Source organism: Calliphora vicina, chromosome 1 (genome assembly GCF_958450345.1).
Source record: "Calliphora vicina chromosome 1, idCalVici1.1, whole genome shotgun sequence".
In the NCBI taxonomy this organism is placed as follows: Eukaryota; Metazoa; Arthropoda; class Insecta; order Diptera; family Calliphoridae; genus Calliphora; species Calliphora vicina.
The window spans coordinates 157489780-157508114 of record NC_088780.1 but is presented as its reverse complement, the minus strand read 5'-3'; the positions used below and the strand labels follow the sequence as shown (position 1 = coordinate 157508114).

The window sequence follows — 18335 nt, the reverse complement described above, 5'->3', positions numbered from 1 at the left end:
TAAAAGCTCTAAAACCCTACTTGGTTGGATATGAAAAGTTTTCTGGGAATATTTTTCAATGGCCTACAAGCTGAATATAATGTAGAACGAGTGTATGAATAGGTATTTCAGATTTATTTTTATTCATACATTACCTGTTAACAATACACAAAATGTGTCATCAATTTGATGTCACTGAAATCATTGCATAGAAGACACACAAAATATGACAAAATTTTATGATAACGTTCGTCATTATATTGATGTCACTTTTTGTTTCATTGATGCCAATAAGTTCATTTGTCATTTTACTTTTGAAGCTCCTAATAAAATTAGAATTTTTCCTATGAAATCGGTTTTTTGTTTCAGAAACCAGTCAAGTGCAAACTTCATATTATTTTTAAACCCTTCACCATGGGTGGAAAGGGTATGTATAAGTTTGTAATTTCTACATTTTTCATTTGCGACCCCATCTGTCTGTCCGTGAATTATACATCAATATATCGGCAATTCCGTCCCGGTTATACTTTTGACCTTCACGATTCAAAGGTTATCGTTTTCCGATTTTAGTAAAACTTTCAGAACATATTTAAAATTACAAGGAATATAATATTATGAATAGGTTTTACTTAAAATTTATAACAGTAAGGAAATTGGACTCATTCGCCTAAATATGGACAAAAAATTAGTTTTTCTTGAAAAACCCAAAATTTAAATCGCAGGTACGGAAAAACTGTAAGAGGTATTGACATAATTTTTTCATATTTTTATTCCCTATTTTGATCTCAATAAACCCCGATGTGATGATCGAAAAAATCTGAAATTTGTTTAACAAAATTTTTAAAAATTTGAAAATGGAGTTTTGAAACATATTATTATTCCATATTAACAGTAAAATTTTGCATATATCTGAACTTTGACCTCGATGCGCGTCCAGAAATCGTTGCCCGATTTGGCTCAAATTTTCAGCACTTAACATTTAGGCCTAGTGTCACAATATTCCACCCGGCACTCTTTAAAATTTTAACAAACATTTTTTTCCATACAACTGATTGTCACTCTAATGTATATGTTAATATAGATAAAAAACAGTTTTATGTTTATCAAATGGATAACTTTCATAGAAAAAATATCAACTTTTTTAAAAGTAATTTTTAGGTAGCTAGGAAGTTTTCTTTGATTTACTCAAAATCAATAATTTGTTGCTTGACTGGTTTTTGAAATAAACGATTCAGACATAGCCAACACTTTTTGACAAATTGTAAAGTAAAGTCCCGAATAGATATAAACAAAATTTAAATTTTATCATTGTATTAGTTAAGATTAGTAACACAGTGTTAGGAAAGAAGATTGAAGTACTACTTTTCTGTTATATTTTGTGGATTTCAACAAGAATTTTGTCAATCAACACCAAAATCTTGAGTTAAAAAATAGTTTTTCGTATATTTATGCACTTATAAGCCAGTAACTTAGTTGAATATCAACTGATTTTAAGTTTCTCAGCGAATTTAGAAAGTAGCAACTGCGGGCTTTCGAATGGTATTGTACCAAGTTTTAAAAAATTTGGAACGATCCGATGCCTTGTCTAAAATTTTTTGTTTTCTTTATATACATTTTGATTTAATTTATCATCAACACATTTTACATACATATTCCGGTTAAGCATATTCTTACATAATATATCTTATTGCCAGAAACAGCTCATTTGAAGTCAAAAAGGCATAGAAATTACATATCGAGCCCTTAGCGCTAAATTATCGTAGGCGACATTTTCTAATTTTTTTTTTTTATTGCAAAAATTAAAATTTTATGGACCGACTGATGTTTTAGCGTTCTCAGAATATCAAAATTATTAATAACTTCAAAATTATAGGGGGTACGATTTTATTGTAAGTCAATGCCTACATTTTACAGTTTTACCGTAAGCGACACATAGTGGTATAGAAAAAAAAGAAGCAAATAAATTTGAAACTTCTAAATGGTTAGATTGGTTTGAATGAAATTTCACATACGCAAAGAAGAAGTGCTGTCGAGTTTAAGTTCTGAATGTGGACCTCATGGGCCAACCAGGGGCGATCATATTTCTTCGTTTTGAGTTCCGATTTCAAAAAAATTACACATATAGAATCTTCTGATCGAGCACTACAAAAAATTCCTCATAGCTATCAATTACCTCTTACAGCTTAGGAGATATTCGCATTTGAAAATTAAATTTTCAACATTTTTACCCAACCTACTCCAGTTTTTTGATAAGAGCGTATCCAAATATTTTCCGATTTTCTCTAGTTTTCCTTCATTGGACTAACAACATATGTATGTGTCAAATAGAAAAAGACCTGTTTAAAAATAATGACTAAGTCCAAAGTTATATGGATTTAAATTTAAAAAATTTTAAAAAGTCGATTTTTCGCTAATTTTTTGGGAAAAAGAACTGTTTTTCTTTTTAAGTTATCACAAAACATTTCTAAGAGGATGTATAAGGAATTTATACTTTCTGAAAGCTAAGTTTTCATAAAATATTTTAAATGAAAAAAATAAAAAATTTTGTTCCCGAAGGGACCAGGTCCATTCAAATAACATCTACTTTTTATGTAAAATTAAACTTTAGGGCAAAAATTCTAAAATCGCATATTCGATATCAAAATATAGTAACCGATTTTAGATGAACCAATATGCTTTTAATTATTTTGTAAAGGGTTCCGATAAATCTGACCCTGGTATGGATATTATAGCCAAAAAACTAAAAATTTGCATTTTTGGGATTTTTCAACACTTTTTTTGGGATTGCTGATAATAAATTTCAAAATTCATTTTTATTTTTCCATTTTGAATAGAAAATTTAAATAAAGTATTTCATGAATTTTTAATTGTCAAAAGTTAAATATTTTTGAAAAATAGACAAATAGCTTGAACGAAATTATATTATATCGCATCATAACATTTTTAATTCTATGTATAAATTTCAAAATAATCGAAAAAACCTTCTCCTGTAAAATTTGTGTTTTGTCGCTTACGATAATTTGGCGCTAAGGGCTCGATATGTGTGGAAAACCACATACAAGGCTAAGCAACACCACTTATTAAATATCAAAATATATTTAACTATATTTTTTTTTAATTTATAAAAAAAAATTAATTTTGCGTGGTTTTCCACACAAGGAAGAAATGAGCATTAATACTTCTATTTTCCTTTTAAATTGTTTAATGTATTAACAAAATATTGTGGCAGATATTTACAGCCTCATTTGACAAAGTAATTATTAGCACATTATTTTCTAGATGATTTTATATCTTTCAACCACATACAAGGAAGAAATAGTTCTATTAAATCACTGATTAATTTACTTACTACCACACCTTACACAAATATTTTAAGTATTTATACTCGTATACATAGTTATGTGTATGTATAGTGCTAATAAAAGGGTTTTAAATCTAATTTGTTTCGAAAATATCCTAAAAACTTTTTAAAACCCACAACTATTTAAATTATTAATGGCAATTAATCAAGAATTAATTAGTAGCAACAACATACAATCTAAACAAGAAAAGGTTTACATTAAATTAGTTATTAACAAAATCATGGAAAACCATAAAAATGTCTTATTTACACAAACTATTTCATTATGTTGAGGTTAAGTATGTGAGGTTATGAAATGAAAAGAAAACTTTTAAGACTTTGTTAAACGATATTAAATCTTTAAAGATAGATGGTATTAAAGTATTTGAAACTACTTAAACTTTGCTTGTTAATTAACAAATAATGTCTAATGGGAATTGATTTAAGAAAAGTTGTTAGATGTTTTGTTAGTAATTTAAGCTGCAAAAGCTAATGAATTATGAAATATTGGAAATTTAAAATTTTTGTGTTTTTTTCTTAGTACTGAAGTAATTTTCCTTAAATAATGTTATTGTTTTATTTATCTTTTAAAGTAGTTAAATTTTATAAAGTTTATTTTCCTCTAGTTTTTTTTTTTGTTATACTTTTTGTTAACATCATTCTTTTATGGATTCATTTAAGATTTTTTTAAAAGAAAAAACAAAGTAAAGTTTTTTTTTGTCTGTATCATGCAACAATTTTATTTCCTCACAATTCTTTTCATGCGTCTCTTTTAGTTATATTTCTTTATTTTTTTTATTGGTATTTTACAGATACAACTTTTGTCGGAAAATTTTGCATTACATTTTGCTCCAGCCTTAGCTATAGATACAGCAGAATATATATGCCTAGTAAATGACCGTCATATACCAGAAGCAATTGTTGATTTACTGGTGCAAGGTAAGTTACAATACCATGCTACATTTACACACATTTACCCTACTTTACATGCATACAACATCAACCTTCTACACAAAATACAATATTTAAAGTAAAGTGCAGTAGCTTGTGTTTTTCCTTTTTCATCTTGTTTTATTTTTTTTTTTATTAAATTTCATTTTGTTTCTTTAGATGTACCAGATCCACCTGAAAGACCACTACTGATAAGTTTTACATCACGTTCCGTTAACTTATCATGGGCCCATTCACAACATCCACGAAATGCTCCTGTAACGCATTTTATTATTGAAACCAGGTAAGTGTAAGGAAGGGAGTTTTTACGGAAATTGTAGTAAATTATAGAAATTGTTGCTGCATATTTATTATTACTCTGTAGTCATGTTAAGTTTGCTGTATTTTTCATAGGCTTTTTACACTTGCAAGTGGCAACAGAAAAGGAATTCTTAATGTATATTGCAGACTATGATGTATAAGTATGTCTACGTCTACATTTTTTTTAGTTCATTTCATACTCATGCTCATGCATTTGTTATTTATGTAAAGTAATTGTTACTTTTTCTGGACTTATGTTGTGAAAAAGTTGTGTAGCAAGAATATTTAATGATTTCAAAAATATATGAAGCACATTTAATGTATTAATTCTTATTAAGGCCATTAATTGTTGATATGAACTAACTTCCCAAACCGAAAATTAATTAAAGCCCAAAGTTAGGTTTTTTGATACATCCGAGAGGAGAAATCCAAAAATCATTATGAGCTAAGTCCTTAATTAACTGAAATGGAATAAATTTCCTAATATACATTTTTCTTTATATAGAGATTTAGGACTACAATTAATCATTGAGAACTTAGTTGTCAGTCAATTGTAATCAGTATTTCATGGTCAATATGTATTCTAGCGAATATTGCAACCAAAAAAAAGAATTGCTACGAAACTGTACTTGAATTCAAATATAACGATTTTAATGGCTGATTTAAAAGTAGCATAATGCTTTCAAATAGCAGTGCTGTAATAGCAAACTGTAACATATCTGTGGGTATTATTTACATTGAATGAAAGCTTTCAGTTGACCATTGATCGTCAATCGTGATGGCAACGCTGTTTGCTGCGACCGTATATTCAAATTCGAATATTCCGTTAAAGAACATTGTAGAAAGTACACAACAGATGGCGTATGCATTAGAAAGCTTAGACAGTTAAAGATCAATCTAGAGTGCTGATGGCAGTGTTATAAATAGCTTGCAGTCGTTAGTTAGTTTATCAGAGACGCTTTTCGAATAAACATCAACTGAGTGCCTTAAAGTGTGCTGTGTTTTTCAAGTGAATTCGTGTACATTATAAAGTGTGTCTGTATTTCTGCGAATTTATAAACGTGTATAAAAAACATTGAGTGACTATTTAATTCTGTTGTTGTACATTTTAAATAAACAAAGAGTTGTTACAATTTTTAAACTACTAAACGGCTTTTATTTGCAATCAAAAGTATCCGGTTTATTTAAAGGAAATAAACCAACGTTTTGAAAAGGTTAAAACGTAACAGTATTTTCAGCAATACTGCTCATATTGTTCTTAGTTCAAAAATTAGTTTTCCTAATGTAAATTAAGAGATTCTTTGGCTGATCTGTTTGCGATTTTCATTTATAACACTATATTAGTAAAGGTTAAATAGGGCGGCTTTTCACAATAAATTCATGGCACGTTTAAATGTTTGTACAGTGAGTGACATATAAAATTGGAAAAAAAAACTATTATACACATTATTTTCTATAAAAAATACAGTCTTACACAATGCTTTTTAATATTATATAAAATATTATTCATTACAGCATAAAATACTTTTATATACAATATTTTCTATAGAAAATACTACAGAAATATTGTGTCTAGCCATAAATATAGTAATACACAATCGTTTCTATAGAAAATGCTATTATAAACAATGTTTTCTAAAGAATATATCGTTTTTTGTAAGATTTTCGTTTATTTCGATAATTTGTCCTCTCATATGTATATCATATTTAGCCAAAAATGTAGACACGAGTTAAGGTAACGATATTATATATTACAGTAGAAAATATTTTTATACACAATATATTCCATATAAAATGTTGCGACTGCTTGCAGCATTCGCCATGAAAGGCGAATTCGATATATCCATGTCCGTATGTCCGTCTGTATGTTGAAATCAACTTTCCGTAGCCCCCAAATAACTTAAATACATGATTCATACATCAATATATCGGGAATTCTTCCGGCTCGGTTGCTATTTAAAATCGGTCCATAAATGGCTGAGATATAAGGAAAAAACCGGGAAAATCTCGATTTTTGGACTAATGATACATATTTCTAATGATAGATATTTCAAAGTCCATTGCAACGATGTGCATAAGGCTATAGTAAGTTGGACCTACAATGGGTCAAATTTGGAAAAAAAATTGTAACCCGAATTTTTTTTTCATAAATTATTTTTAGAATTTTTTTTTTTTTAATTTAAAAAAAAAAATAAAAAAAAATTGGAAAAAGCTTTTTTAAAAAATTAAAAAACAATTTTTTTAAAAATATTTTAAAAACAATTTAAAAAAATTTATTTTGTTTAAATAAAAATATTTAAAAAAAAATAATCACCCCTATCACGAATCAATATTTCACATGAAATTTGTTCCCATTTCCCATTTTTCGTTCATAAACTTTGTTCACGTGAAAAAATTCCCCATGTTGTGAAATTTTTACATGAAATTTTTTAAACAATAAACAGCTGTTACGAACAAAATCAACTATTGTGAATAAAAAGTTTAGGGGAATATCACGATAGCAATTTTCCCTTCGAGGGAAATGGATATTTCATGGGAACATAAATTTCACATGTTTTTCACGATAGGGGTGAATAATTTTAAGTATAATTCGTATTCCAAAAGTATAATCGCTTCACCAAAGATTCGGCACGAATATAGCTCCCTTACTTGTTTCTATTCATGCGTAAAATATATTATCGATTTTAAATAATCAGGATTGGGAACATTTTAGGTGAACATTTTTGTATGTCCGAGATGTGTAAATTTGAGGCGTCTACCATTAGACCCCATTTTAACTTTTAAATTTCATCTAGAATAGTTCACGAGCTGCTGAATTATTTCCATAATAAAAAGTTTCTAAACTACTGTGTGGATATCAAATGAAAAATCTAGCGCGATTCCCAACTAAAATTTATTTTTCTTCTTAAAGAATAATAAGATGAAAGCCAAAGATTTGAATTCAAAAAATCCAATGGTGTTACATCTGGAGGTTTAATTCTGATCACTGAAACCACGAAATGTCACATAAAGTTATTAAAATATTTCGCGGGCTGTATGACCCAAAAATGAAGGAAAGTTGAACTCCACAAACTTTATTTATTTTTGAAATAAACTAAACTTTTGTTACCCACTGTATTCACATTAAAACAAATAAGTATGTATTAATAGGGTGATGTTTATGACTGGTGCGAGTAATGAAAAGGAAATGTAAAGGAAAACTACGAAACACACACACACATACAGAAGCAAAAAAAGTTTTAAGTGCTTAGCTGAAGTAAAAATTGTGACAACAAAGTTTAATGTAGCTCTACAACAACCCAGCAGTTCTAAGAGACAGTTCCGAACAATTGATTTTACCAATCATCTAGGATGAGAACTAGTTACTGCAATAGCTAAGTGACTAGTTATTTTAACACGTGCATGTCCTAAACAGGGGGTCAATTGACCATTTTTGATTACAAAGAGACTGTCTAAAAGATGGTCCAAAGTAGTCATCGCGTTGGATTCACATACTGTTTATATGCTCAGCTACTAGGGTATTCAATTAATCGGGTTTCTGGTTTAATCGGTTAATCGAGCAAATAATTAATCGAGGTTTAGATTTATTCGGTTAATAATCGGTTAATTTAAAGTTATTCGATTAACCGAATAATTTCTATTTTAATTTTAAATTGAAAATACAACAACAAATTTTGTGTACAAAAACATAAAAAACAGCAAATAAGGTATTTGAGATCATTTTTATAAACATATCGCCTACTTGCTGCAACAACGTCATAACTCAAAATCCGTGTTTTTTGAACTGAGTAATACAAAACATGCGCTGTTCTATAATCTTTCATATAGTTTTATCAGTTTTCAAAGAAGTCAATTATTTTTTGTGTGAGAGTGTTTTTTTGTTGTAAACATCAAAATTAAAATTCATGTTTTCTCGTATATTGGATAAGTAAAAATTTGGGTTAAATACAGATTAGAAAGACATTAACATCTACTATTTATATTTCTGAAATCGCATGATATGTTGAAAATTTATTTAAGAAATAGTAAAATGTCATAAAATATTCAAAGACGTTTTTCTCGAAACGACTTTTTTTGAATTATGACGTTGTTGCAGCGATGTGTGAGTTTTTTTAGGGTTTTAGTGAGATCTTCTGAAATAATCTTTTATAAAAAGAATATAATTTAAACGATTTTTTTCTTTAGATTTAATAAAACTTTTCTTGGAAAAAAACTCTCAAAAGCATGATAAAGAATATTCCTTTTTGGATTGTTTTAGATTTTGATTAATTTAACAGCTTCGTTTATTTATGATAAAAGACTCATTTCAAAAAAAGTTTCGTCTAACATGTAAATATAAACAAAGTTTCAAATACATGTAAATTAAATATGTCAGTTGTTATACAACTCACTAATCATGTTTATAGGATGTTCAAAAAATATCTAATTTTAATTTGAAATTTGTATTTGAATTGAAACGGATAAATACAAAAGCATTTTTTTAAGTGCAAAAAAAGGATTTTCGGTTAATCGGTTAATCGACACAAATTAATCGGTTTATTTGTTATTTGAAAATCGGCAATTTCAAATTATTCGAACAGTTAACCGTCTAAAATGAATCGGTTAACCGATTAACGGTTAATCGATTGAATACCCTACTCAGCTACATACGTAATTATTTTAACATGTAGGGGTGCCAATTGTCCATAAATAGTCATCTAAAAAGACATAAATAGTCATGCAAACAAACCTTCCTCCGACAACTCTACAATAGATTGCTTCTGGTGGTTAAAATAACTACTTTCTAAAGTGCAGTACAAAATAAACGTTTAAAGTGACTTCACTATAGGTTACTAAGAGACACTAAATTTACTATTGACTTCAATGGGATATGTATACTTAAGCAAAAATAAAAAGTAAACTGAATGAGAATTATATCAACACAATTTGTATAAAAGCAGTTTGTACGAATTACTCACAAATTTTTTTAAAGTGACTACACTCTAGATTACTTAGAGACACTTAAGTGACAATTGACTTCACGCTAGATTACCTGGGATGTATAAAGTAACCAATTGTCTTTTCTCTGCACTACAAAGATCCATATATATTGGAGTCACCCAAGTGATACGACATTAGTGACAATTACTGTCTAACTATTGGGATACATTGACTACTTGCTTAACTGCTGGATATTTATAATAAAAACAGAGGAGTAATTGTGGGTGGGATTGTAAAGGTGTTTCTACAAATGCGTGCAAGTAAATACCTGTTTAGTACTGACGATGTACTTATTCATGCTGAAGCAAAGTAGGAATATTAAAGATTTTTTAAACCTAATAAACTTTTTCCTATTTTTATTTTCTCCCATTAAATATTTATTATCATACGAAAACAATTTTAAAATATAAAGTAGGAAGTAATTAAAAAAAAGTGTATGTGTTCTTCATTTACAAAATGAACTACATATTAAATAATTAAAAGAAGTGAATCAAGTTAAAACATAAAGAAAATGTATGTTAATATCATGTAGTATTTAATGGCCCAGAAAAGAATGTGATAAAACTTAAACATAAGAAAAAAAATAAATTCTGATTCAATAAACATTTAGTAGACTTTTAGTTAATTACGTAGATACTTAATGTATATTAAAGTTTATTAATTGATAATTTAAATATTTAAAGACATGTTGATGAAAATATGGAACAAGTAAGTTGAATTGGTTGTGATAAATTCTCTTTAAAAATCCAACTTTATTTTGCTTATTGTATTTCTAATTTACCCAATTTTTTTAATAACAAAAAAATATTAGGGTAGACTCCTCACCAATGGCGATCATTAACATCTAATGTCTGCTCCATACAAACGGGCCCAGCCTAATGTAGAAATATGCATATTTATTATTGTCATATTTTTGAACAATATAGACAGAAGAACAACACAACCCTAGCAGCGGCAACATCAGCAGCTACATAAAATTAAGACATGTGTGTCAGGAAGTGTCGATTTTATGTCAAACCAAAAATACATTAGGGAAAAATATTTAATATTGATGATGAAGATTATGATCTCAAAACAAATAACAAGAAAAATTGATGAAATTTTCCAAAGAAAAAAAAACAGAATATACTTTATAAAAAAAAAATATGAAAAATGCTTATACCTTCCCATTGAAAAGTAGAGAAAGAAAAATTGACATATTATTGCAAAGAAGTAAAAACCGAAAAGAAAACATACTTATTTCAAGACAAATGGAAAAAAATATTCCCCAAAATTTATGTATTGAAGACAATTTCTATAGAAAAATGTTATAATACAAATAAAATACCTAGAACTCTTCTAGTGAAACATCAACAACAACATAGCAATAGAAAAATGAATGTGTATTTTTGACATTAATTTGAAAAAAATGAAAAGGAAAACTCAAATTGAAATGAAAATGAAAACCAACCCTGAACAAAAAAACATTTGATTAAAAACATTTCTTAATAACAGCAAACAAACAAACAAATGCGGTTTAAGCTAAAATTTAAAATAAGATTTTTGCTTCAATTAAATTTCAGGATAATAAGAAGAGATTTTGTTTATGCATAAATACAATAGACTCATTCTTGTCAATCATACAGTTTGGTTTAAAAATACTACTATAGAGATTTTGTGTTGTGTTATTACCCAATAAGCATCAAAGCCTCAAACCATAGAGAAAATATACATAGAGCGAGAACTATAAAAAAACTCAAGCAAATAAATTACTCAAAAAAGTTAGTTTTTGTTTTGACATAGTTTTTTTTCACTAATACATTCTCACCACTTTGGTTTTTAACAACTGAGTTAGGTCTTTGACAGGAGAGTTTCCGCTCTATGTGTATTCTCTATGCCTCAAACATTCATGGAATTCTTTTTTCTTCTTGGACCAGCACTCAGGGGATGACCCCTACTCATGCAAAACATTGTGTTGGAACTAGGAAAATAGGTTATGGGAGGGAGGAAAGAGGGAGTAGTGTTTGTGGACATTCGATTTGAACTTTCCGACGTTGGAAATGATAGGAAAGACTTCAGCGGGAAGTTTATTCCACATACGGACAGTACGGCTAACGAACGAATTTTCCCTGTAATGTGTTGTGCGGTCCACTGTCCAATCTTGATGAAAAACGTACGTATTACGTACAAATCTGGAACATTCCATTTCAGGAACAAGTTCCCTAATTTCATCAAAACACATTCCATTGTAGTAACGATAGAACAGTGAAACACAGCCCACATTGCGTTGGTGCTCCAGTGAATCAATAGAGTTGGATACCCTACTGTCACCAATAATCACCTTCGCCCTCTCCTGTACGCGGTCGAGAAGCTCCAAAATAGACTTTGAAGCACCGACCCATACATGGGAGTTGTATTCCATTTTCGGTCGGATATAGGTGGTGTAAATAGTGAGGAAATCAGATGGAGTGAAGTAATTCCAACACCGTTTTAGAAATCCGAGACACTTGAATGCTTCTTTCGACACTTGAAAAATGTGTTAAGACTAACGGACATCACATTGTATTTTCATGCCGAGAACATCAAGAGCGTCTGATTCCACAATATTTACACCATCCATAAATACAGATGAAGCAACATAGTCTGTCGTTCGTTTTTGTGTCAACATGCAACACTGAGTCTTGCGAGCGTTGAAAGCGACCCTATTCGCACGACCCGATTCAGAGATTGTCATAAGGTCCCGTTTGAGGGAATCATTCCTGTTTTGCCTCATTGCCCCAATCTCCGACAGGCTTGGTCTAGAACTGAATGAATAAAAATGGCAAATATTGCTGTCATCTGCAAAAGAATAGATAGGGTTGGAAGTTTGACGTAGAAGGTCGTTTAGAAAAATAAGAAATCTAGTAGGAGAAAGAACGGAACCTTGCGGTACCCCTGAATTGATCTTGAACACGTTTGATGAGATTCCATATATAAAAGCTCGTTTAGTGCGATCTCTGAGAAAGCTGGATATAAATCGAGAAAAAAAAGCAACAAGTTTTGCTAAAAGCGCACCATGCCATACTCTATCAAACGCTTTAGAAATATCCAGAGCCACCACTGGAATTTATGTATCCTTTTCCCTGTTTTAAACTTGAAAACTATTTTTACTTTTTTACTGGGTAATATTGTAACAACCATAATTCAATTGATTTACACTGGACTCAAGGCTTGAATTACACTTGCTTGCAACTTGAATTCCAGTAAAAATATTATTGGGTATAGTTATCAGTTGGATTAGTACACGAGAAAACAACTTGTTCTCATTATTGAGCAATATTTAAAAAATAACGAAAATTTGGCTCATAATCTTCCAAATTTTTACTTTGATCGCTTTGTTAATCCTCTTCAAAAAGAGGCTGGTCAAACAGTGACTGATTTATCATTATCGTGACAAGAAAAAGAGAGTTTTTTCTTACAAAATAGAATGATGGGGACGACATTCGGATGCAACAAGATTGTCTTAATTAATGCATGGGGCATCTGATCATGTTCTCTCTCGCTTCGGTAATCAGAATGTACCTTGATTTAACACCATTGGATTTGCTTTTAAATTATTTTTATTCAGTAATGTTTGATAATTTATCATGAATAATTTCACATCACAAAAACGACTTCAAATTATTCAGCTATATTACGAAAATCAGCATATTATAAGAAACGTTTTTCAGCCTTTACAACGAGTATTCGAGAATACTTTTAAATAAATACTTGAAGGGAAAAGATAGCAAATGTCACCATTTGCTAGTTAATGCAATTTGGAGTTCAAAGTACTTAATTGAACTATTCTCCATTGCAAACGTATGTAGATAAATATGTCGCGTGCTAAATCAAACTGAATGTAAATGAATTTTATCATGAGATCTACCAAAAAATCTTTTTAAAAAAAATGCTTCAATTCACAGATTATTCCAAAAAGAGTTATGTTTCTGTCGCGATTTTGATACCATGTTTATTGCTAATATATGTATTAGAAACATAAAACCTACCAATTGTACCAAAAATTAAACCATTTTTTTTTTTAATTTGAAAATGTCGCGTCCTTGACTAGTAGTAACTAAAACCACCTTTCGTTTCTATTAGAATTTAATTTTAAGTACTTACAACTAGTGTTTAGTGAGATCTGAGTAATGGCTTATTTAAGGAAGTTGCCGGCAATAACAGCACCAGGTTCAAATATTAATTAAAATTCCAAAATTGTTGTGAAGAGTCATTCCAAAAAGGCGCTTGTAAGAAGTAGTAGTGCAGGTTAATTAACGATCAATTGTGAGCGATAAAAGCTATGATTTATACAGAAAAAACAACATACAAATGGGAACTCATTCCACAAAAATAAGGTCTTCTATAAGATGCTCCATCTTCCGCAGGGCCCTCCCTCTCCCACACAAACTGGTGCTAATAAGCGCCTCTTTCGAAGTGTATGAAAACAATTTTTTTGGATTAAGTGCTTCGATAGGAAGTTAAATTTTTTAATGTTTTTATATTCCTTGTTCTCTTTCCTTTACAAACAGAGCAAAACCTGAATAACTTTTACAGCTTTTTTATGTTTTTGAACAACCACGAGTATGTAAATTTATGCTATTGAGAAACAAGTAAATGATCTTTGCTTAAAATACAATAATACAAATACTGGCTGCTTTCATCCCTTTGCTGTTACCTTTTGTGCAAAGACAATTTATTGAAAAACTTTTAAGTTTTGTTCACGATGTCCATCAACATCATCAGCAACGCCGCTTGAGATCTAGGATGCTTATTTTAGTGGTGTTCTATGTTCATGAGCATTGTATTGGGGCATGTTGGGAAGATAGGATGTGTGAACATAAGGGGACCAACTAAATAAATATCATATCTTCTATAGCTACCTATATAAATATGCACATTTCCAAGTTCAAGAACGCGACATTCGTACGGTTTTGAAGTGCAAATAAAATAAAGAAATTAATCTGCAAAAAGCTGGTTTGGTCGTTTTGTTGTTTCCATTATATTAGCAATAAACATGGCATCCAGAACCCTACAAAAAATAGAACTCGTTCCCGACTGCAGCTGAAAAAATGAAAAAATATTTAATTATTAATTGTTTAAAATGATTTGTTTAAACTAAAGTAGAATAATAATGCATTATGTTGATAGTTGTCATGTTGAAGTATTTGTTTCAGTCAATTCCACAACCTTTAATATGATTTAGCACGCGACACATTTTTGTACACATTGTTTATAATATGGATTAGTTCAGGTAATTGCTTCATATTTATTATTTACTAGTTCGACATACTTTTTATATAAGACTTCAATGAGTTTAACTTTAAATTTTCAAATTTTCCCAATCATGGCTTGCCCGTATATGGTTCAAACTTCTGTTTTTCTTTCATATTTCCACTTCATATCAAGCAACTTTTTCGGTCTTATAAAATGTTTTTCCTATTTGTCTTATTTCTTCTCATCCTCGTTTTCTTTACTTTCACAACAAGTATTACTTATATTTAAATAAGCATGTTAAAATAATACAAGCATTTGCTTTTGAAAAATAGAAACTTACGTTAGCGAACGTGACACACTTTGGATTATTATGTATAGCAGCTTGTTTTTTAACTAAATCCACATTATTTTAATTTGAATTAAAATTATCAGCCACTTGATTAGAACAATCACGGAGTAATGATAACAAACGATTATTTAGATACCAGAACGCGACATTATAACATGATTATTTGTTACTTTTCATTTGTTTGTATTAATTTGGTGCTAAATAGATTTCATAACATGTGTGCAATGTGGTTTTACTTTGCTTTTTTGGACAATCTTAAACCCAGATATAAAAGGGTTAATAAAATCCTAGAAATTTTAAATTACAAAAAAATAAATTTCCTCGAAATCCGCCAATTTCAAAACGATCCACAACAAGTTAACTCTTAATAGGTACAACTGTGAAAATTCGTTGGTTTTAATCCTCAATTCATATGGTACCCAATTTCCCTTCATTTGTATGAATCCTGTTGCTGGCAAACTTTTTGAAATTGTGGCTTGAGTAGCTTCCAATGATTTTGCAAGCTCTTGTTGAGTTTGACAATTTTAATGGAGTCATGCCTCAAATTCTTGATCTTCATACTTTTCTGGCTGCCCTGGGCGATATTATTATTATTTTGTTTCCATCGGTCACTTTATTATGTTATTTGCTTATTTGAAGAATTTCTTTTCTTACCTATTTATTTGCAATTCGATGTGAATTTAAGTATTTTTACATTCAAATTACTCAAGTGCCACAAACAACAGAAATATGTACGTTGTTGAGCAGACAAAAGTGATGTTGAAAAACTAAAAAAACTCAACAGCTAGTCCACCAACACCGTGAAACACTTTTACACAGCAACACATAAAACTGAATGTACTACTTACAACTTTTCACAGTGCACCTTTTTTTACAAAGTGAAAATAACGACAGTTAAGCCAAGTTTTAATGGAACTAAGGGAAAAGAGTAGAGTCAAATAAAATGAGTATGAATGAGCGAATGAGTGCAAAGAAAAGAAGGACGAAATTTCCATATTACTTAATGTTTATATGTAGATATTGGTGTGTATACTACAACCATATGTGTATGAGTGTGTAAAAGTGTTTAAGTAGGGATGTGTTCTTTTTTTATATATCAGAGTATCTGAATAACACTAAAGTGGTTTCTGGGGAAATCGCCAGGTTAACCAAGTATAAAGGACAAAAACACATACACATATGAGTATTTGTGTGTTAAATTGTGATTGGTTTTTTATATCCCTTTTCTGTGTTAATATTCCAGCAACAAAAAATTAAAAACATATACGAACAAGAACAAATACCAAATGAAAACATAACGAACAGTAAACGCATTCAAAATATTGGACACTATCTTAGCAAAAGGTAATAAATACCATATTTTTCTCCCGATTTCTAAAAATACGGGAAAATTTATCATTAAACTGTTTCGGGGTTGTCTTAGGTGTTGCTCCAGAACTTTGATTCTGCTTAACCGTTTTTAATGAATTTCAAAAAACAAATTGCTTAAAACATTAGCAAATATTTTTGAGAGAATCTTGTTCATTTCGCAAGAGTACCAAAGAAGAAAATGAGTTTTAGACTGACATTCAGACGGATAAAAACGAAGGGCAGATTTCTGTGATGTTACGATAAAAAAAGTTGAATAAAAGTTTGAGCTCGATCGTTTAAAAATTGGCATGCCACACGGCCACTAAAACTCAGTCAAATTGAGGGTCATTTTGACCACTAGTGCTCTTAAGAGTGAATTTTCATTTTTGCACTGTTATTATAAATTTAAGACCTTAAGCTATATATATCGCAACTTTCATAAACATTACTCATTTAAATCTTAATAAACAAATGATTTTTTTCTAAAATTATTTAAATAGGCAATTGAAATGGAACGATAAAATCAAATTTATCAGTTGATTTTGTTCATGTGCAAATGTAGCGTTCTTGTACATTAATAAAATTTTGTTATCTCCGAGATCGTTCTAATCAAGTGGCTGAATACTTCTCTACACATCAAAATGTATATGCTTTAACTAACTAAAGTTACTGCATATAATTATCACACTAAACATTTTATTTTGATTTCCCAAGTGTGTCTCGTTCGCTATAGTTATGCGTCAAATCGGTTCATGTTGCAGTGTCGTGTTTTTGCTTCTAAAGCATCGTTTGTTATCAGTACTCAGCGATCGTTCTAATCAAATGACTAAAATTCATATAACAATCACACAAAAAAGATGTTGATTTTGAAAGTGTGTCACGTTATTGTTAGTGCATTTTTTTAATAACGCATTTCTATTATTTTAACATATTTATGATGATGGTGAAAGAAAGGATGAAATAAGAGAAGAAACAACGGTACTTGGTACAAATTAAAAGATATCCATTAAAGTATAAGAAATATAGAAATAAAACAAGGAAAAGTGTTATATTAGGCTGTGCTGAACCTGTATAACCACCCTCAATATTTGACAATAAAATATTTTTCTGATATAGGGGTTATATTGGATGTCAATTATGAACGGATAATCACAAAATTTTTTAGAAAGATTTAGGTTTATATACAATTTGTTTATGACCAATCTCTATATTAATTGTTATTAGAAAATTAAGAATGTTCAAATCATTTTTGAGTGGGACTTTATCGGGTTTGCCGCATAACCAACATATTTATAGATGCTCAGCAGTATTCCAGGGGGATATATGAATGGGTATTAGGTGAAATCATGGACCGATATTGTCCATTTTCAATAACAATAAAACCTTATTAACATGGGGTATTTTTTGAAAATATCAGTCAGCTAGATCCTTTCGTTTTGGCCCAATCGTATTTTCAACAGACATACAGACAGACAGGCATAGCAAGATCGTCTTAGAATCTTACGCGGACCCAGAATATGCAGTGGTTGATAAAACAATGGCAACTTTTCCAAATATTTCATTAGTGCCATAAAATCTGAAATAATTTTTTAAAAAATTTTAAAATTTTTGTAGTATTTTATTTGTATACATTTATTAACTTAATTTAACAAAAAACAAAGGACATAATTAATTAAATTCTAAAAACGAGAAAGCAAAATAAAAAAGAGTTCTTTATTACGGCATTGACAAAACAATAGAATCTTAGGTATTTTTGTTTAACAAATATGGTCTAAACTTTGCAATAACTCAATATTTTGTTGGGTATCCCTTATTTTTTTTTAACTGCTACACATCGACGATGCATTGAACCAATTAAAGAGTCAATGGTCT

General features: G+C 29.6%; 1 protein-coding gene across 1 annotated transcript in view; it reads left to right on the top strand.

The window, feature by feature from the left end:
- The window catches only part of Ptp99A (Protein tyrosine phosphatase 99A), a 584596-nt gene that overhangs the window by 256028 nt on the left and 310233 nt on the right, over positions 1-18335 (top strand). The window contains exons 3-4 of the mRNA XM_065503698.1: positions 4132-4258; positions 4430-4553. Coding sequence (XP_065359770.1) covers positions 4132-4258; positions 4430-4553 — 251 coding nt within the window. The remainder of the gene's footprint in view (positions 1-4131; positions 4259-4429; positions 4554-18335) is intronic.